Genomic DNA, 22,990 nt, shown 5'->3' with positions numbered 1-22,990 from the left:
TACTATCTTGTCAGTACCCACTTTGCATGATGAAGGGGAGCCAAACTGGCGACCAGCAGACAAAGTTGTCTACAGGAGAGTGATACAACAAGATTAAAGAGTCACTGTCGTATTTTTTTTTTTTTTTTGCAGAAATCAATAGTCCAGGCGATTTTAAGAAACTTTGTAATTGGGTTTATTAGCCAAATCTGCCATTATCTGCATGTAAAAAGCCTTTTCCCAGGTCCCCCCCTCCTTCCTCTTTTTCATCCACTCTGAAAAATCTGAAAATTGTGACTTGTTGCAGGAGACGTACCCTGTCTGTTCTAGGGAGAGGGGAGGGGGGAGGAGGAAGGAGGGAGTTAGCCGGCAGCAGAAAGCAGATAACAGAGGATTACAGGCACGGAGCTGGGTGACAGCTGTAATCTGAGCTCAGACAGGTCACTGGTGACTGTCACAGGAGATATCCCGTGAGGGATTTGTAGATTAACTCTTTGTTGTCCTGTTTTGGTCTTTTCTTTAGCTCTCTCCATAGGAGAACAATGAAGACAGGGGGGAGAGCTTCAAACTGCTTTTTCATGATAAAAATGCATTTTTCGGATAATAAACCCAATTACAAAGTTTCTTAAAATCGCCTGGACTATTGATTTCTGCAAAAAAAATTTCACGACAGTGACACTTTAACCCTTTAAGGACATGGCCCATTTTCGTTTTTACGTTTTCGGTTTTTCCTCCTTGTGTTTAAAAGGTCATAGCACTTGCATTTTTCCACCTAGAAACCCACATGACCCCTTATTTTTTGCGTCACTAATTGTACTTTGCAATTACAGGCTGAATTTTTGCATAAAGTACACTGCGAAACCAGAAAAAAATTCGAAGTGTGGTGAAATTGAAAAAAAAAACGCATTTCTTTTATTTGGGGGAAATGTGTTTTTACGCCATTCACCCTGGGGTAAAACTGACTTGTTATGCATGTTCCTCAAGTCGTTATGATTAAAACGATATATAACATGTATAACTTATATTGTATCTGATGGCCTGTAAAAAATTCAAACCGTTGTTAACCAATATACGTTCCTTAAAATCGCTCCATTCCCAGGCTTATAGCGCTTTTATCCTTTGGTCTATGGGGCTGTGCGAGGTGTCATTTTTTGCGCCATGATGTGATCTTTCTATCGGTACCTTGATTGCCCATATACGTCTTTTTGATCGCTTTTTATTACATTTTTTCTGGATTTGATGCGACCAAAAATGCGCAATTTTGCACTTTGGGATTTTTTTGCGCTGACGCCGTTTACCGTACGAGATCAGGAATGTGATTAATTAATAGATTGGGCGATTACGCACGCGGCGATAGCAAACATGTTTATTTATTTATTTATTTGTTTACTTTTATTTAAAACCTGGGAAAAGGGGGGTGATTCAGACTTTTATTAGGGGAGGGGGCTTTTTACTATTAACAACACTTTTTTTTTTTTTTTTTACACATATACTAGAAGCCCCCATGGGGGACTTCTAGTATATACACTTGGATCTCTCATTGAGATCTCTGCAGCATAGATATGCTGCAGAGATCCATGAGATCGGCACTCGTTTGCTTTCGGCTGCTGCAGCCGGAAGTAAACGAGTGCCGAGCCGAGGACGGCGCCATCTTGGACGCGTCCCCGGCCGGCATCAGTAACGGAGATCGCTCCTCCGGGACAAGGTCCCGGAGGAGCGATCTCCCCCACTAGACACCAGGGAAACGTTGCCTCCGGTAATCGGAGGCAGCTGTCAACTTTGACAGCTGCCTCCGATTAGCTAATTAGCGGGCACGGCGATCAGACCGTGCCCGCTAATAGCGGCGGTCCCGGGCTACACGCGGCACCCGGGATCACGGCACTTCAAAGCGGGGCCGCCGCGCGGCCCCGCTTTGAAGTGCAAGTGAGGACATAGGACGTACCGGTACGTCCTATGTCCTTAAGAGGTTAACCCTTTGAGGACCAGGCCCAAAATGACCCAGTGGACCGCGCAAATTTTGATCGTAGTGTTTCCGTTTTTCCCTCCTCCCCTTCTAAGAGCTCTAGCACTCTCAGTTTTCTATCTACAGGCCATGTAAGGGCTTATTTGTTACAGGAATAGTTGTACTGTGTAATGGCGTCTTTCATTTTACCATAACATGTATGATGGAATCCCAAATATATTATTTATGAAGATATAAATTGGTGAAATCGCAAAAAAGAATGCAATATGGTAACGTTTGGGGGGCTCCTGTGTCTACATAATGCACTATATGGTAAAAGCGACATGATACCATTACTCTATAGGTCAGTACGAACACAACCATATGCAGGTTTACGCAGATTCTCTAATGTTATATATTTTTTTTAAATGAAATCCTTTTTTTTGGCAATTAATTATAAATAAAATGGGACTATTGTGACGCTTATAACGGTTTTATTTTTTCACCTACGGGGCTGTATGGGGTGTCATTTTTTCCGCCATGATCTCTAGTTTTTATTAATACCATATTTGTGAAGATCGGACGTTTTGATCACTTTTTATTGATTTTTTTATATATATAATGTAACATAAAATCGGTAATCCGCGCACTTTTTTCCCTCTTTTCGTGTACGCCGTTTACCGTTCGCAATGACGCTTGTTATATTTTAATAGATCGGACAATTACGCACGCTACGGTATATTATATGTTTATCTATTTATTTATTTTTATATGTTTTATTTATATAATGGGAAAGGGGGGTGATTTCAACTTTTATTGGGGGAGGGGTTTGGGGGTTGTGTGTTAGTGTTTTTAACTTTTTTTTTTTTACACATTTGAAGTCCCTTTGGGGGACTTTTACATTCACTACTTGGATTTATACACTGATGAATGCTATGCCATAGGCATAGCATTGATCAGTGTTATCGGCGATCTGCTCATTGAGCCTGTCTGTGCAGGCTCAGTGACCAGAGCGCCGATCGGACCGCACGGAGGCAGGTGAGAGACCTCCGGCGGCCCGTTTTACCAATCGGGACCCCCGCAGTCACACTGCGGGGGTCCCGATCGGTAAGTGACAGGGGACTCCCCCTGTCACTTACACTTAAACGCCGCGGTCGCGCCGCGATCGCGGCGTTTAAGGAGTTAATGACACGCGGCAGCGCGATCGCTGCAGCGTGTCATTACCGGTGAGGTCACGGCTGCTGATTGCAGCCGGCCCCCACCTGCTATGAAGCACGCTCCGCTCCGGAGCGTGCTTCATAGCGTGAGAAACACCCAGGGCGTACAGTTACGCCCTAGGTCGTCTGGGGACAGACTTCCATGGCGTAACTATACGCCCTGGGTCGTCTAAGGGTTAAGGTAGTGGTGCCCTGACCCACACTCCAGATTACAATTGTCGCCCTGTCTTTATGACTGGTATTACTACAAAAACAACTAAATTCCAAGACTAATAATACCTACACTCCAGACACATAATTGCTCTGTCTTGCAGCATTAGGCTGGTTTCACACTGTCTTAAATTTTTGAGAAAATTATGTTAGCTGGAAGTCAATGAAAGTTTATAAAATACCTCACATACTTGGCTTTTTTTGGCGTGGTGTTTGTCTCTCCTCTTTGGCATTTTTTTCTGCAAGCTGTGGCATTTCTATGCCATAGACTTCTACCCATCTAATGTGTATGTTTTAGTGCTGTTTTTGGGGCCCAAAAATTGACAGTCTGGCCCCCAGACTGTGCTCTGTTCAGGGTGGGGGACAAATACTGACAGCCTGGGTTCTCCTCTTTTCCATAACTAGCCAGGTAAAAAAAAAAAAACAGCAGCAGCCTTGTAGTACCAGGGTGGCATGGGCCATTTATTTTGACCCATTATAGTACCAGCCTGCCACTGTCCAGTCCAGGAGCACTATTTTTTTATGCTCTGTGACTACTGGTACACGGCTCTTCCCAGTATTCTTGTACTGTGGGTACTGGGTTAATAATGGAGACAAAGCTTGGTAAAGGATGACATCTATCAGACGGCTTCCACTACTAAGCCTGTAAAGAAAAAAACACAATACACAATTGAAAGACATTTTTATTTAAATAAAAACACCATTCATTGAACATTTTAATAAAAAAAAAATTACTGGTCATTGACGTAGTTTACTGAATCTAATGTAATCCTCAGGGTACTGATATCTGAAAAACAAAAGAGAGAGACACAAAAAAGTCCTTTGGTAGACTCTGACCCTTCTACCCATGATAGATCTGTACACAAGTTCATAACCCCATTCACTGTATGTAAGTAATACAGCAAGTCAGCATCTGTAAGGGCTGTCTGTCTCTTCAGTATGTATTACCTGGCTATATAGCAAATGCTGCAATATTACACTAAATACCCCATATTAAAAAGCTGTTACAATTAGGGCTATGTTCACACAATGTACAGTTTTTGACAAGAACGGCCATTGTTTACAATTAAATAGGCTGTTCTTTTCATAGTGAAATAGGTTGCATTATAGTCAATGCAAACAACAGCCATTGTTCACGCAATGTACTAAAGAACGACCATTGAACTAATGAGCATGTCAATTATTTCCGACGGTTGTGCATTGATTTCAATTCAATTTTCACTGCAAACAATGGCCATTGTTTGACACTCACTACAATAGCTGTTGTTTTGAGTGCCAAATAATGGTCATTGTTTGTTATACTTTGTTTGAACATAGCCTAGAAGTCACTGCAACTCGAGCATTTTAGAGTCTAATTGTTTGCCATTTGAATACCAAGTTGAATGCAGCCCTAGGGAGTCAGAGAAACATGGATACACCCTATGGTTTATGTATTCATATTTTCCCGGACTCCCTCGGGCTCCATCCAACTTGTTTAGTCAACGGTATGCAAATGCTGAATGGTCAATCTTGAACATGCTCAAGTTGCGCTCATATTCGCAAATCGGCTCTTTATGCCGGGTACGCCGGGGGGTGGAGGGGGCGAAACGGGGGGTTTATCTTTTTTTTTTTTTTAAAGATACGCCGAAAACCTACTCCAGTCCTCAGCAGGCGTAGGTTTTCGGACGTGCGCACCGACTCGCACAGGATTTATGTAGAGGCAGTCCGCCTCTACATAAATCTTCGTAGCGCCGGAGATGCGGGGGCATTTTTAAGTCCGGCGCAGACTTAATAAATGTCCCCCATAGTGTACACTTCGGCCATGATACCTAGCGGCGCCGCAAGAAACTGACATGTCAGTTTTCTGTGTCCGCTATTCAATGCAGCTTCGTCTGCACGCTCTATTGTGAGCAGTGGGGAATTCGGATGTGGGTGAGAACAGATGCGCCCGCATCCGAATTTAGCGGCAGTGAAGATCATTCGGCCAGTACTGCAGTACCAGCCGGGATGTTTTTTTCTGAGACTGGCCGTTCTGTGACCCGACCGGGGTGTGATCATAGCCTTACAATGTATACAAGCTATTTTTTTGTTTTACTAAATGCTTTAGATTAAAATCATACCTTCTGCCAGGAGCCAATTGTTAGTCCAACAGAATAAGTGTAGAAAATCCTCTATTAACCAGTTCTTACCCCAAAGGCATGGAGATACAAGGGAAATCCTTACATGACAATCAGAGTCTAATATAATGATGGGCCCAGTTATCTCTCCTGCTCCTGTCCGCTCTTCATATGTAAACAAGCCGAGAGATCCTAAGTATGATAAATCTTTCCCCAAGCAAAGAACATCATTCCACAATCTATCTGAACAGCCTAAACCAACAATCATTTCTTGCAAATTACAGCTGTAAAACCTTTGGAGTGACTCTCGCTCGCACGTCCAGCTGCGCCTCTAAATCTCCCTGTAAAACTAGAAATTGATTTTGCCTTTCTTGATGCCAGCCTTAATTCTAGCACACTCTCTGTAGGTAGGCGGATAAACTCAGAAATGTCCAGATTTACCGATTGTCTCACTATCAGTAGCTATTTGTCTGTATTTTGTCATGTATTTTGACTGACATGCTTAAATGGGAACGATCTGTCTGAATTGTTCCCCGTGATTTCACAGACACTCTCACCTGGCATCCGGAAAGTACAGTCTTTGGAGAGAAGGCGAAGGAAAACACAAAAAGGTAATTAATGTCTTTGCTGCTCGGAGCTCTTCACAGACCATTATTTATATTCATTTAGGAATGAAGTTTTATGCCGCAAAGCTTTAAAGGAAAACTGCACTTAAATCTTCGCCTTTTCTTTCAGCTAATTCCACCAAAGCTTCAGAACTGTTGTGTTGGCTCCACATCACGGACATTTTAAGTTTGAAGTTTTTCTGGTTTTGAAAACAAGAAAAAGACAAAAATACTAAGCGGGGGAAATCTTTGGTGGTTTTGAATGAAGGGGAAAAAAATACAGCGTCTGTGCAAAATCCTCGTCCTGTTTTATATGGTTCCATTGCTTTTCTAACTATCAGACTTACCAGTTCATCCAGACTTTAACATCTATATATTATTATATTTGTATAGCGCAAACAGATTCCGCAGCACTTCACCTATCTGTATGTTTTTGGGTGTGGGAGGAAACCAGAGTACCTGGAGGAAACCCTTGCAAACCACTGAGCCACCGTGCTGCCCAACACCTTATTATTACTTATTTTTCGAGGATGCTATTCCACAGAACGATTATCAGCTGTTATGGGCGATAATCATCCCGTGGAATAGGAGGCAACGATCAACCATCATTGTTGATGTCGGCTGATCGTTGAAGTAGTTTGTCTTTCAACATGTTAACCTAGGATCGGCTGAAGCAGACCGCCACTATCCTCTATGGGCTGCCTGGGTGATCAGCAATCACCCGGGCAGCCCCCCGGCCCTCCCCGGACTCACCCGAACTATGCTGCCGCGCGGCAGCAGCGAGCGGGGAACGAGGAGCAAACGAGTGCTCACAGCGCTTGTTTGCTCCTCACTGTTGGCCCGTGGAATAGGGACTTTACTTATATGACAATCAAAAGGAGCCTCCAGCTTATTTACATTTCCTACAGATGAAGGTAGATCCCTTGTTTAGTACAGACAAAAAGTGTAAAATCAGTTCACTTATGGCGTCTTCTCTTATTTCACAGCGAGGTTCAGAGTAGGTGCACAGATTAGTGGCAGATGGCTATTATTTACTGTAGATTCAGTCCATGTAGATAAAATTTAAAGAGGCTTCCATACAAATTAGACAGTCGGCAGGTCAAGCACCTTGCTACGGTGGAATAGAGGTGCGCGGCAGGCAGGCGACGATTTGAAAAGCACCATACATTACCTGGCAGGACTTCTCCTCCATTCCGTCTTCCTTCCCGGGTCCCGCGGCACGGCATCAGCAGCTCCGGAGCGGCCTGACTGAGCTGCAAGACCGCTCAGCCAATCGCAGGCCAGGACCGCCGCGGCCAGTGATTGGCACCAGAGTTGATGCTGCGCCTCGGAACCCGGGGAGGAAGACTGAGCGGAGGAGAAGTCCTGCCAGGTAATGTTTGGTGCAAGGGCTGCAAGGACATCAGTGACGATGTCCCTGCAGCCCTCGCTCAACGATCATCGGGCCGTGGAATAGGCCCAGTATACGAGCACCGATCTAGCAGATCGGCGCTCGTTTACATCGTTGGTCGGGCCCTGCTCGGCCCATGGAATAGGACCCTAAGTTATATTGGCACCTTTAGCTAATCGACTTAACACATCAGCAACATATGCTGAGAATCTAGAGATTCTGATAACAGGATATCTTAGTAAACTTTTACATATTCAGTATATTCATGTAGATTTAGCATGGGTAAAGCTTGACATAATTTTATACTTCAGCCTTAGGGAATCCTTGCTTGACTACTCAGAACTGCTGACACATCCTTCCTCTGTATGTCTTTGTCATCACTTGCCTACTCCTGTCTCTTCATATCATGACTTGTGCCCATCACATTCGGCCTTGTTCCTTCAAACTTACACAAGGGTTTCGTTCCACTTAACTGCGGCTTCAATAATCTGTGAAAAACAAAGCAAATTCTATCCCAAGTCAGTTCAAGGCAGATCACAACGTAGACACTAAATCCAAGCTTTTGAAGGCCACATATTTGCAAAGACTTCTATCTTCCATTTCTCAAAGGCCAGGAGAAAGGTGAAGCTTGTTATCTACAGCCGAGCTGCTAAGAGAGAAGTGACATAATAGCTGAATACATAAAGGAACGTACTCTAATCTTGAGACTAGAAGGAGTCAAGGACTGAGGTGGTATACAAATTCCATTTTCTGGCTCCTTACAATGAACTTGTGAAGACTTTGAGTCATCTGAGATCACACCCTGATCCTGTCTATGAGCAGTGAAAGCCGTAGGCCATGGTATTCCTTGGAAGTGATGAGAGGACACGCACTCTCCTGAGAAATGCCATTTCAAGTTGTGCCGGCTGCAACGCACAGATGTGTCAGGGAGTGTTAAGAGTTTTCTGTCTCTAAACTGAGGCTTGCCTCTCACCATTAGAGTCATGAATCAATTCTTTCTTATGATGTTTTGCTTTGGTGAGCTTGGTGTTAAGCTTTAGTCACTTATTGGTTAGTTTCAATGTGAATTAAGGTCATATCCCAGTAGCGCTTGAAGATACAGCTCTTTTGTAATGAACAATGAGTTGGCCTAGACCTTTTTTTATTGCAGGCCTGTATAATATAAGCTACAAATCTGGGTCTTGAAACAAATGTAGATTGATTTTGGAACAGTAGGAGGTCACTTGTTATTACCTTCACAGTGGCTGAGATTTATAATTATTCAGGCAGCAGAGAAGCAAAGGAAATGCTGGGTAAGAAAACAATGACTGTTCATATGGTTCTAATATTGTATGTACAGTATATGTGTAATACTGATGATATAATGTATGATTCATTGCCTGGTCTCATGAATCTGAAATTTGTCAGAATTTGGAGCCTGATGCTGTGTTACAGAACAGAATATATTGAGTTTTCTAGTCCTGTTGTTTTCAGAGATTTCTACCAGCCTTTGTTATCCTAAGTGTTTGTTGTTAGCACTGGATCTAAGCCATACTGCTGGATTACAGCTTGCTGCAATATGGCTTCTCCCATCAGACACTGACACCTAATAGTGTGTTACCATTTGTTTACTCTTTTGACATTTGATAGAAGATTTTAAGAATTTTTTTTGCACAACTGCAAACTGGTTCTGCCCTACCTTAAGTCCTGGTAGTATCTAAGTAATGAAAACCATTGTTAGGACCAAGGAAAGATGTCTGCTAAAGGTAAAATGTGGTTCTGCAATATAATGGCCCATAAGTGTCCTCACAGTATACAAACAAGCACAGAGATGATTAGAGCTCACATGAAGCTCAGCAGGATATCCCAATGGGGAGTGGTGTACAGCACATTACATTTACAGTTACATTTATTGGAAGTCTATTTAAAACAGCGTGCACAACATAAAACAAAAGCTGCATGTTTTGAGCTTGTCGGCTTTTCATCATGGCTAATATGAATAGCTGAAAAACCCACAGAGCTTGAAACATGTAGCACACAGTCTGCTTTTGTCTATGTCCTAACACTATGCTTGTATAATGAGAAGTGTTTTACTGGCACTCAAGGTGAGATGTTTAGGTCACAATATTTGTATTACAAAACACAGCAATCACTGAGCTCAGGGAGACCAGTGAAAAAAATCCAATGAAGTACTCACTCAAGAGTCTCCATTGATACATTGCCCCCTACAAATTTAAATATACAAAAAGGGGTCTGTGGAGCCTCAGTTGAGAGTGGCAAAACCGAGGAATAGCCAGATATCCCTCCAGGGAGGGAAAACCTATTGCCAAGAGGGTGACTCCCAGTGGGGAGAACACCAAACCACCCTGATAAATAGCCCCTTGAGGCACACTCGGTTGTGAGTATTGGAACATAAATAGGGAAATACCAGAGTGGCCCCTTTTGCGTCAAAGGGTTTACCAAGCCAGGCAAAGGGTTTACCAAGGGTTTACCATAGCCAGGCATCCACCCACAGACAGCTGTTTCGGGTATTTGCCCCTCTTCAGTGTAGAGCATAATTCTGGCTACCAGGGGCAATAAAAAGTAGACCAACAAAACACAGCAATCACTGAGCTCAGGGAGATCAGTGAAACAAATCCAATGAAGTACTCAAGAGTCTCCATTGATACATTGCCCCCTACACATTTAAATAGGCCTAAAAGGGCTCTGTACATTAATAGGGTAACAATATATTGATTGTATTGAATAGTTCATATAGTCTGCTATTTTTTATTTCTTATAGTACTTAGCGGTGAGCAAATTTACAGTACTAGTGAAGCAAAGCGCTTTGCTATGCTCAGCCATCCATGTCTTTTCGCTCCAGGTGGCTGGAAAAGCTGGATTCCAGTTTCCCAGCACTAGATTGAGCTTTTCCAGGTACCCGAAGCGGCACAGAGTTCAAAGGCAGTCTGATGACAAGCTGAAGGCCGAGCCTAATTAAGTCTTTACCTAGTACTGTAAATTCGCTCATCCCTAATACTATTGAAAGGGAAGAGGGGGTCATGTAGAACACTTAAAATCCCTCTCTCCTAAGTAAAAATAATTTATTGTATATGATAGTTTGATAACACAAAGTAAAAGGCAAAACAGAGAACAAAGGAAAGAACACAAAGAGAGATATATCTTCAATATCCACTCACATCAAATTAGTTGCAGTTCTTGAAGGGTAATAAAAATCCTAAAGCAGTGATGTCAAATTGCATAAGCCAAATAGAAACCGAAATGAAAAAGCAGAAAGGGCACCCATAAAGTGTAAGTCAACACTGGGAGTCAAGGCAAACTACTTACTGGAAATTGAAGTTTTCCTCTCCTCTTCTCCCTGCTCCAGAAATCATTCGGAAACAATACCGCCAATATGGTCTTGTGTTTTTCAACTATAATGTCTATTAGCTGAAATTAAAGGAGTTAGCAGTTATGGTCATTACTAATCATATAAAAAGTACCCTTGGCAGTAATATGTAGACAATATGGTTAGCAGATATATATGGTAATATGAACATGAAAATCCCATGGTATAAATATGACAGAAAACAAAATAGAATAGAATCTGTTGTATCTAAAAATGTAAATCAGAAAGAAAAAAATAATAATAAAAATAAAACATGAAAATGATAAACAGTTGAAAATAAGTAGCCCGCTCCAAACAGTCAACAGACAGCAAATTCTGAACAATCTTTGGTATATTGTAGCGATGTTAGATTTTGAATCAATTGCAACCAACCCACAAGGGGACATTACAAAACCAAAGGGGACAGAGAGCAGGCATATACATATGGAATCATTGGACCAGGCAAAAGGTGGGAGCGCAATTACAATGTAAAACGAGAATGTATGAAGTGTGCAAATAAAGAGGAGATGGTGATCATTAGATTTATCCATCTGTTCCAGATGTAATGAAACATCTCCTATTTATTTCTATGTTTGTAGGGGGAGCATTTGGTTAATAGAGTGAACAAATCTCTAATAGCCGAGGGGTTTCGGTGGTGGTGGTGGTGGGGGGGGGTCATCCAAAATTTAGCAATTTCTTTTACAGAGGAAAAAATCAGGTATTTAATAACAAAACATATATTACTTATGTAGAAATGTACCAGATAACTATGACCTGGTGACCCCTTGCATAGTAGACCAATGTCTGTAAAATCTGGTACACATTTATAGGGCTACTGTGTGGATACCTAGATAAAGAGATTTGGGCATACTAGATACAGTGTTTCCCCGAACATAAGACTTAGGGGGAGATATATCAAACTGGTGTAAAGTAGAATTGTCTTAGTTGCCCCTAGCAACCAATCAGATTCCACCTTTGATTCCTCACAGACTCTTTAAAAAATGAAAGGTGGAATCTGATTGGTTGCTAGGGGCAACTGAGCCAGCTTCACTTTACACCATGTTTGATAAATCTCCCCCATAGTGTCAGATATAAATTTTTGCTTACAAAAATGCGCTGGGTCTTATTTTTAGGAGATATTTTATTTTTTCATGAAGAGGAATCCATACAGTATGTCACATGCGCAGCAGGGACAGTGTACGGTATGGTGGTAGATGACCGTATAATGGCAGACTGCAGCTCTACAGTTTTATCTGGCGATAGGGGACAACAGGGAAAGCAGCAGGTGACGGACCCCTTGATGCCTTGCCTGCACATTTACAAGTGATAGGCGCAGAAGGGAACATCATGGGTTGGAGGCAGGTGACAGTCTTCATGTCCTGCATGCAGCTGCTCTGCAAAGGATGGTGAAGGTACAAGGGGACAATAGAGGTGGGCTAAAAAGACTCACAGCTGCATGCCCTGGTGTATTGTTTGGCGAACATGCTTCCAAACAAAAAACTTTGCTAGGTCTTACTTTCGGGGAAGCCTTATATTTAGCAACTAAGCAAAACCTCAACTAGATGTTAATTTCAGGGGATGTCTTATATTCGAGGAAACGGTAATGATGTGGGAATTTTTCTTCCATCAGAATTTCCACATCTGCCACCCAACAGGATCTGGCAGAAGGCACTATGTGTGCACAGTGTTGGTTCCCACACGGGGTGAACCCAAGAAATGTTATTTTATTTACAGTTTTTTTTCTGGCGTATAAGGCGCCTGGGCATATAAGACGATATACGGCGATCTGCAACATATAAGGCGATCAGGCAGGGGTTAACTGCAGCTAAATTTAAAAAAACAAAAAAAACATTTAACTCACCTGGGGCCCACTCCCAGCCTCCACACGCCTCCCGTACTCTTCCCGGCGCAGGCAGTGTGACGTACACTACCTGCGCCGGAGACGGAGATTGCCGAACCTCTCCCGGGCAGCTAAGCGTCTCATCAGAGAGGCTCAGAGACGCTCGGCTGCCGGGAGAGCTTCGGGAGAATGAGAGAGGCTTCAGGAACTTCACTCCTCTCTCACTTTCCCGAAGCTCCGCCGGCAGCCAAAGCATCTCCGAGCCTCTCCAATGAGACGCTCGGCTGCCCAGGAGAGGTTCGGTCCTGCGTCGGGAACGCTACAGGAGGCACGCGAAGGCCGGGAACGGGCCCTAGGTGACTTAAATGTTTGTTCTTTTAATAATGGCCAACCTATACGGTGGGGATGGGGCTATTTTTGAGCCCCCCCACCACTATATGGGGCGACCATACCCGGTGTATATGATGACCCCCGACTGCCAATGGCAATGCCATTGATATGAACTAAACAATTGTAAATGATTGAATGATATGATTATGCATAAATTCTGTGTGTATGAATGAAATATGTACAAATGGTTGTGGTAAAAGAACACTCTCTTGCTTCTATAAACAAATGTATGAAAAATACATATGAAAATAACTACATAGCTACACACAAACAGGTAAAATAAATTATACATACAGTATGAGGTGATAAAATGATGTATATACTGTACATATAAAGATCCTATAAATTATGAGACCACATACCGTGAACATGGAAATAAAATAAAGCAGGAAAAGCAAATGAACTACATTTTTGTTGTGTTTCTGGTTTTGTTTCGCCGATAGACAGTCCTAGGGTTAAATTTAGATGGTGTGATCTGGTTGTTAAGAATGATGTAAATTTATGGTTGGATGCAGAAAAGTCAGGATGTGTATTGATAATATTGATGGACATATGTAAGATGTGCGGAAGATGCATGAGTGGAAATATGCATGAAATGGTAGATGTAGGGAAAACAATTAACGTTATTTGGTGTCTATTCTTTGCTACAGAACGTGTTATGCTCCTATGGCTATAATCACACATATTTTTTGCAGTTTGACAGCTATTTTTTAAAGTGGTACTCTGGCGAAAATATTTTTCTTTCAAATCAACTGGTTTCAGAAAGTTATATAGATTTGTAATTTACTAGTGATGAGCGAATAGTGAGATATTCGAATATTCGATATTCGTACGGATATCCCGCGAATGTTAGAATATTCGATCCCATTAAAGTCTATGGGAACAAGTATTCGATTAGTGAAAAATATCTATTTGACCATTTGGAGGGTAAAACCGGAAGCTGGGGGATTTGAACGCTTATCGAATATTTATCGAATATTCGCGGGATATTCGTACGACTATCGAATATTCGAATATCTCACTATTCGATCGAATATCTAATCGATCGAACAGTATTCGCTCATCACTATAATTTACTTCTATTTAAGAATTCCAGTACTTATCATCTGCTATATGTCTTGCAGGAAGTAATGTTTTCACAGTGCTCTCTGCTGCCATCTCTGTCCAAGACAGGTACTGTCCAGTGCAGTAGAGGTTTTTCTATGAGGATTTGCTGCTGCTCTGAACAGTTCTTGTCTCAGGCAGAGGTGGCAGCAGAGAGCACTGTGTCAGACTGAAAAGAAAACACCACTTTCTCCATGAAATACAGCAGCTGATAAGTATGGGAAGACTTTAGATTTTCAAATAGAAGTAAATTACTTATCTATATAACTTTCTGAAACCAGTTCATTTGAAAAAAAAAAAATTTTGCCGGAGTACCCCTTTAATGGTTATAATTTTGCATCCAAATAACACCCATTATTTCAAAAGAGCAGACGCTATTTGGCTGCAGAATGACAGCCATCCAAAGAAAAATGTTGTGTGCTTGTGGCCTACATACGCATTTTATTTGTTCTAATCACAGATCTTTGATATCAAGTCCAGTTCGCTTGGAGTGATTCAACAGCTCACTATACAAAATATTGCTTTATGGCAGGTGGTCATCTGGATAATAGATTTGCATTGCACATATAGTTGATATCACAGATAAAAGTTGTTGTTGAGAAAGAATTATTCCTTCAGCTGTTGGCTGATGTGAATATGAATATGATATGATTGACATCTCCTATGAAGAACACTCCCTTAAAGGGGTTATCCACCTAATAGCGAAAAATTAAATGCTAGCTACTCTTACTCACTGTCTCTTGTCTTTCTAGCTGCAGCCATTCCCTAGTTACAAGTTTTTCTTAAAGCTGATCTATAACAAAGATAGAAAACTACATTTCCCATCATGCATCTCCATGATTGGTCCATTTGCGTACTTGCCCCCTTAGCTTTCTTTCCTGCCCCCTGCTATCATTACTATTGCACAGTAAACACAGGACAGGTTTTTTCCACTGATTTTGTATCACATCACCCCAATATGTATTCCATACTAGCTGATGATGTAACAGAGCTGACGCCTGCATGATGTAGCCATGTGCTGCATAACTGGCTTCTGTTTACCAGGGGTGGGGGGTATAGTGTAGGTTTAGATCTCTGCTTGCTGACTTTGAATGAAAACATTATAGTTCCATTCAGACTCTAAGAACATCTATAACACTGACAATATACAGAGCTGAGACACAAAGACAGGTACATATGCCTGCATTCACTGACAGCAAGCCGAGATAGAACTATACTTTTTCCATATTACAGAGACCTAGGCTCAGGGACACATGGAAGTCTATGGAAGCAGCACAGGTGCATGGAGATGATTCAGATTATGTCTCCTAGGGATCGGGTTACCAAGTCAATAGACAAGCTAACCCAACCCCCAGAGAGAGGAGATCACATGTCCTCAGACTGCAAAGGGAGGGGGGGAGAGAGGGAGCTTTCCATAGTGAGGTATAGAAGGCTGTTCAGTCACATCCTGTGTTTACTGCCCTGCGTTTGTCCCTGATGATGTAACATTGGTTATGAAATGTGTCAGACTTACTGAAATAAAGCTTCTAACACTCCATGGTGAACCATGTGACCATCCATAACACTAAGCACAGTTACCGTTATTACATAATGCAGTGCCCATATTCATGTGAAGCAGTACATCCCACTCCGTCTCTTTGGATTTATAATAATGACATTTTATGCATAGTTTTATTTAAACAGAAGAAACATAATGTTAAACATACTCCGGTCCATGTATAACACTGAACTTGCAGTAATCAGGACAAATGTATTTAATCCCTAATACCCCACAGCAGTCGACTTCATTTTTAATTCCACAAAGATCTATTAAAAGAAATGACATCACCTCACGAATTAATAACATTGATTCCATGAGAAGGAAGTCATAAATCATTGTACCGACATTATGTAAAGACCCGTAAAATGTTGGGAAAATGGTTACTTCCCACAAGTGCTCTTCTTTTCTTCCTGTAATTCACAAAGTCACAGGTGGACAACTCAGCACTCTCCGCAAATGGAACATTCACCTTTTATTTTTCAGAGCTCTCCACGTTTAACACTTTGTTGCCTAGGACCGCATTACTTGTTCATTACGGGAACAAACATTCTATTTCCCAGCTTCTAAATTACTTTCTATATTAAGGCGTTCAATGTATTACATTTTACAGCATTGTCATGTACAAGTGTCGGAGCTAAGGAGGTTTTTTTTTACAATGCTGTCATAAAAATAACTTGCATGTCCTTGGCTGAGGTCATTTCCATTTGTTTACAATATGTATCCCATGACATCTTAATTCTGTCTGAATGGACTATGGTCAAGGTTGTACATAACACAGAGGCAGCTGAGGACCTTGGGGACAGAAAACCTGGTTAGTCATTGTTATTAAATGTTATTAAATGTTGATATCCTAGGACTTCCCTCTCTAGAGGAACTGCATTGTTAGCAAGAGAGGTGTGGGGAATAGGCCAGAGTGTCATGTGAAGGGAAAAGAAATACAAGTCCTAAAACCAATAGCAAAACCAGGGTTCCCACTTTGATCATTGCTGTGGGGTCCGAGGCATAACATTAACTGCTGGGGCCCAGTACTAAATCTGGAATGGCGACCTTCTATCTAACATATCACTATAAAACTTGTTTGTTCTAAAGTGGAAAAGTAGCATTGGGACCCCTAAGGGTGGTATTACACGGGCTGATGGGGGCCCGATAATACCTGTAAATGAGCGCCGATCTGCTAAATCGGCGCTCGTTTACTGGGCCTATTACACAGCTTGATAATCGTTAAACAAGGGCTGCAGGGACATCTTTACCAATGTCCTTGCAGCCCTTGTTTAAACTGTATACATACCTGCAGAGCTCCTCTTCCTCTGTGCTTCTTCCCGGGTCCTGCTCGCTCTAGCTTCACAGCGGCTTGTCTCAGGCCGCTCAGCCAATCACTATCCGCAGCGGCCCCAGCCTGTGCGGTGCGCGGTCGGCGCCCGACGATTATAGGTCGGATTCTATATCAACGATCAGCTGATGACAACGATCATCGGCTGATCGTTGTCTTTATTACACGGAACGATAATTGGCCGGATAGGGCCGATTCGGCCGTTTATCGTTCCGTGTAATAGTACCCTTAGGCATTAGAGCCAAGGTGCTACTGATACTCTCCTATAGTTATGCCCCTATGCCGCCCTCTCTTTTATGTATTATGTTGTATAGTTTTTCAAGCCAAAGCGAAGAGTCAATTCCTCAAGAGTGGGTTAGAATATTTCCCATATATTGTATTTTCTATCCATTGGCCTTTTTTTTTTAACCAAAATTCAAGAATATTTTTTCAGTCACTCTTTTCAGATCCAACTTTAAATTTGACTTAACAAAAAAAAAAAGCTTCAAAAGCTAAACTAATATAACTAATACTTTTAAATAAAATGTAAAAGGGAGAGGGAAATAGTGATGTCACTGGCTTTAGTATTAGCCAATGCTACATTACTGTGATATAGTTCCAGCTGGCAGTACAAGCTGTGATATCTGGAGGTATGCACTAATGGTTCATTACTTCTGTATGTTTATCATGTTAGTTAAAATGGTAACTAAATCAATGAGGAGTCATTAAGAAATATATTTAATATAGTGTTTAATGTAATATCCAGTACAGTACTTAGGGTCCATCTAATTATCCTTTAATGCTATATAATATGTCTTAATGCCTCCTTATAATGGGCCCCCTGAGATCAGCCTATCATGATGATCCCGCTGCTGGGAGCTATTACCATAGCTGTAAGTGATGCTTGAAGAGTACCTATTGAAGAAAAATGTAAAGGATATTCATGAAACCATTAATAGTGCCTTGTTGTAATGATCAATAATTAAACACATACTGTATATATATTCATATATATGCTTTGTGATGAAACGTACATATGCAAAAACTCATTTGTAAACCACTTTAGCCCTAAGGGTTCTCTCATGGTTACTTTCTATTGGTCTCTCTGATATTTTTGATGTTTAAAAAAAAAAAAACATGAAGCTCATTAAAATCAGATGGTTCCATTGTGAATCCCCAGTATCCATTGATAAACTGTCATGGGTCCTTTGAAAACTAAAGCCAACGGTGAATTGGGTTTACAAGTAAAATTATGCATTATCCTTTCATATTATACATTATCTCCTACCAAAGCCATGCTCAAAGATCTTATAAGAATGAAAGGGGTGCTCCAGGCATATTCTTTTTAAGTTTCTGGGAGTGGTAAAAAAAGCATACTCACCTACCTGGGTCCTGACAGCTCCTGCTGTGATATCATCTAGTCCCCCCTTATCCATCTATTTTCTACTTCTAACATAGACTCATCTGGCTGAATGAGCTGTCAATGCAGAGTCAAATCTATCTTAGAAGTAGGAAGCATTTTTGCCATTTGGCTATTAGCACACAACATTATTTTTTTGAAAAAAAAATAATTCTGGAGCGGTGGCATTGCATTGAATTAAATGCATTGCCACCCACTGTGTTCTGACGTCGTTATATTAACGTCTGTTCTTTTGAACGGGCGATAAAATAATTAACATGCCTATTAGCTTTTCTCACACTGTAAAGTACGGCTGGCGGCGGTACTTTACACTGTAGTCGACGGTTAATTGAATTGCGGGCACACCCAACGGAGTCGGCAATCCAATTATAAAAAGATAATATTTCTCCAGCCAATACAGCAGAATGCCCCTCGGCGCCCAGCAGTATAACACTGCCCATTGCAAAGTTATACTTAGTGTGAACATAGCCTTTAAGTGGTTGCAGCTGGTCTGAGAATCCATCACCTTTCATAGAGTTTTCTTTCCATCACTACTTGTTTACATAGTGGTTTGAAAATGACCCCAAGTCCATCAAGTTCAACTTTTTAAATTCTTTCAAACTTTTGATGATCCAGAGTAAGGCTAAACCACTTGTTATCCAAATCATCATGATGTGAAAGAAATGTTTCCCCGAGCTCTGCTGATCATCGGACAGATCCCTGAGTCAATATTCCACATTCTGTCTGCAGCAGCTATGGTGAGTGCAATACCTCATCCAGACTGCTGTTTGGGGCCGACCTTCTCCGCCGGCGGTGCTGGCCGGGTTCTGGTGTGGTGTTTTTGGGTCTGGTCCTGTGGCACGGGGGTCGCAGGGCCGTCCCATGGCCCCCGCTCCCTGTGCACGCCTGCGGGGTTGGTAGCCACTGACTGGCACGGTGTGGACTTAGTGTAGGGACCCATGTGTATCAGATACCTGCACGATGGTACATGGGGCAGTATGGCTTGATCAATTCATACACAAAATTCTGATGTGTTTTTTATTCAGCCTAGGGGCACTAGTATCAGCCATAGGTGTGAGGTGCAGCACTCTGTTTCTTCCCTGAACCAATATTCCACATTACCACCAGTAAATCTGTATATTTTGTCTTGCGTGAGAGATCTCTAACCCTTTATTGAATCAATCCAAATTTTCAGCCATTAACAAATCATATTATAATATGTTTTAAAACGTTAGTGTTACTGTCACAGAAATTAACTTTTTGACTGTGATGGTCTATAATCACAAGATGTAGCTAGATGAAGTGCACGGCAGACTATATAATGTATAAAATAATTTAGATTTGATGGACATGTAGGGAGTGAAGTGCTCTTAACCCGGTAATTGCAGTGGGTTTTAGGAGTGTGACTTGGTGCGGTCTTTAACTTTTCCATGTTAAAAGTCAATTAATTTGCCTTCACAGCTGAACCACTCAATGCCTTGTACTTTATAAATGTATTTGCCTTTTTTGCCTTTTATAATACAAAAGAAAAAACACATGCAAATAAATGGCCGAACATCAAGATATATAACTAGAGATGAGTGAAGCAGTTTTGCGAATTTTTGGTCAAACTTGTTAAGGTTCGCAAATCGAATCTTAACAAATTTTATAAAATCAGCCAAAACTGTAGTACCTACAGTTCCAGGGCTATTACAAAAGAGACTGTCAAAGCATGTTGTTGTAAAAGTGTCAAAAATCGGAAAATCACAATTAAAAAAAAAAAAGTCAATTAACCAGTCAGTCGTCTAATTTCTGCAGTTTCTCTCCTCTCTGTCCCTATATCACTCTGTTAGTTTTTCTCTGCTCTGCTCTAACTGCTCTCTCCTAATCCTGCTCTCTCCTTCACACACAGCTGACTGGTCACCTCCATTACCAAACCTCCTTTTATGGAGGGTGAGGGGGAGGTGCTGACATCACAGAGAGGCCTGCAGCTGAATGGACTGGCGCTGGAGATTATGGTTAATCCCTTTCTCCTACCCAGTGACGCTCCAGACAGCATGTGCAGCCTTCATTTTCTTTCTTTTCCGAATTTTCCTAACGAATCAGCATGAATTCGCTTCACAGGATGAAGCAAATTGGCAGCGCAATTTGCTGCAAATTTTGATTTGCCTGATTTGCTTGGCTTATCTCTATACATAACCACAAACACCTATATAGGAAGACATATAGGCAAACAAAAAGTCTAAATGAATTATACTCCAAACAATTAAGAACAATTAAAAGAACGGAAATTGCCTTCAGGTGGGCGTAAGGGTAACCCAAGAACCCCAACCCTATCCAAAAAAGTGAGTAGCAAGGACGTACAGTAGAAAGATACTCAATGAGAAATTATATCAAATATGCACAAAAAGTCAGGTGCTACCACATGTGGTAGAGATTAAGGGGTTGGTTGGGGAAAGCACCCCGTCCATTCCTCCGGCCACCTGGCTTCCTCAGGACTGATTCCTCAGGACTGATAGTGTTGAACCACTGCTTTGTAAAGACTTAATATATTTTCTTCTCTAGACACCATGCCTTTTATATGAGACAAAATCGTGTTGGCTTTGATTCGGCATACTGGCATTGCATGCTATATTACATATTTGAAAGTACAAGATGTCAATTTTCCTATGTTGGCCTCCAGAATAATCCTGTGAAATCAGTATTGTTTAGAATAATTGCACTGAGATGCTTGTATAGGCAAAACAGAGGGGGGAAAAAGCCGCTTAAAAAGGCTCATTTGTAAACTAGACTGCCTGAGACACAGAATCCAAATGTACCTTATGCCATAAATACTTCCTGAGGGTGTTTATGTAAATGCATATTAAATTCTCTACATGAACGTGCAATCACTGTCTGCAAATAACAAGCAGAGTCTTCGGCAGTAAGCCCGCCACATTTTAAGTCAGATCCGCTGAATGTTATTTAGCTCTTTACTGGAGAGTCTAAATTCTAAATTAAATCTGCATAATGAAAGCTACTTTCTGAAGTCAGGACAGATGAATATCACACGGCAATGACCTTGCGTCGGAGATAGTATTTGCATTTCTACAGGCTAAGAGGTCAGAGCAGCGTTCCAAGTTTTTTAAGTGACATCAATGCACATAATAATATTAGAAAAAATTTATCTCTGTATTATAAAATAGTCGGAAAAACAAGAATAACAATTTAGCTTGTTATAATTTTCTGTTCCTAGCACAGATATCACACTCCACGCCCTATTTGTTCCAGATGGTACCACACTAGGTGTTTGTTCTGAATAGTATGATGAAGAAATAAAAGCTAAATAAATAATGGTAAAGTAATATTAACATCTTAAAGAAGCACTCCAATGATGTGTCACAGAACAGCCGGTGTCAGCAAAGATCATCCCGGCTGGTACTGCAGCACCGACCGGATGAACTTCATTCCTGTTGAATTGAGATGCAGGTATATTTGTGTATGCCTGCAACCCAATTCACCATAGCACACAATGGAACATAGAGCCGGAGCTTGTGTGAGCTGTCAGTGTTGTGCGACCATTATTCAGTGAATAGCGGCCGCACAAAACTGACATGTCACTTTTTCTTGCGACTGCTAATCCTGGCCGGAGTGTATCCTATGTGTATACAGTCCAGCCAGGATTCCATTAACTTTGAATGTAATGTATTTTTTGAATTAATCATGGCCAGTGTTGCAATTTGCAACAATAGCTGTGGTAAACTTAAAATATACATTGTGTGAACATAGCCTCAAGCTGGTGAGGGTAAATGGTTACCCTGCTCCCTCTGCTGAAGGGCCGCTCCTTTCCTGCATTCTGCTGACGGCTCCAGGAACTGCTGCAGAGCCGGTTCACACAATACTGGCTGAGTGAACTGAAAGTCAATTTCCCTATGTAAGTCTATAAGATGCTCATAAACTTACATTAGGAAAGTGACTTCTCATCCATCCACTATCTTGTGCAACTGGGCTAGTCACTCCAGGGAGTGCAGTGGGGACCGGAAGTAACACTTTATCAGGTCAGGTAACCAGAGCCGGCGGTAAGCAGGGGAAAGAGAGGAGTCCTTTTTTTTTTTTTTCTTAACCCTTACCAGTCTTAGGCTGAGGGGGGGAGGGTTATATTACGGTTTAAGTGCTTTTTTAAGGGTTAAGACAATTTTCTTTTTTCTCCTCCTCAGCTTTTAAAGGCTTTTAAATTCCTTTATCTTATTTATTTTTTTATATCCTTCATTTTACTATAAAATGGAGGATGAAATTAAAACTAAATTTTGGGTCAGTTTTGTTTAGACTTTATTATTTTTAAAAATAACAAAAGGAGAGGACTTTATACTTTTTTGTCCCCCTCAGTTCTTAAAAGGATACATTACAATATTGTAATATACTGTTAGATCGGTGATCTGCTAGTACAGTCTGTGGCAGGTTGTACTAGCAATTTGATTTGACAGCAATGGAGGCAACTGAACAGCTTCCCAAAACTGTGTCACAGGGGTGTAGATCAGAGCTCTAACAGAACAACTTTCCATATACCTTAGCATCTTGTGTGTGAACCAAAATACTGTCACCACCAAAACCACATTCAATCTGAGGACAAGAGTGTTGCTGTTTATATAAGAAAAGTGCCATGTT

General features: G+C 41.4%; 1 protein-coding gene across 2 annotated transcripts in view; it reads left to right on the top strand.

Moving 5' to 3' along the window:
• The window catches only part of VWC2L (von Willebrand factor C domain containing 2 like), a 134,584-nt gene that overhangs the window by 68,815 nt on the left and 42,779 nt on the right, over nucleotides 1-22,990 (top strand). The window contains exon 4 of one of the 2 annotated variants that reach the window (XM_069983205.1): nucleotides 5,992-6,055. The exons of the other annotated variant lie outside the window; for it this stretch is intronic. Within the exon in view, the coding sequence (XP_069839306.1) occupies nucleotides 5,992-6,055 (64 nt within the window). The remainder of the gene's footprint in view (nucleotides 1-5,991; nucleotides 6,056-22,990) is intronic. 2 annotated transcript variants of the gene reach the window in all.

The sequence above is a fragment of the Dendropsophus ebraccatus genome, chromosome 9 (genome assembly GCF_027789765.1).
Source record: "Dendropsophus ebraccatus isolate aDenEbr1 chromosome 9, aDenEbr1.pat, whole genome shotgun sequence".
Lineage (NCBI taxonomy): Eukaryota > Metazoa > Chordata > Amphibia > Anura > Hylidae > Dendropsophus > Dendropsophus ebraccatus.
This window is presented reverse-complemented; position numbering and strand designations above follow the sequence as displayed.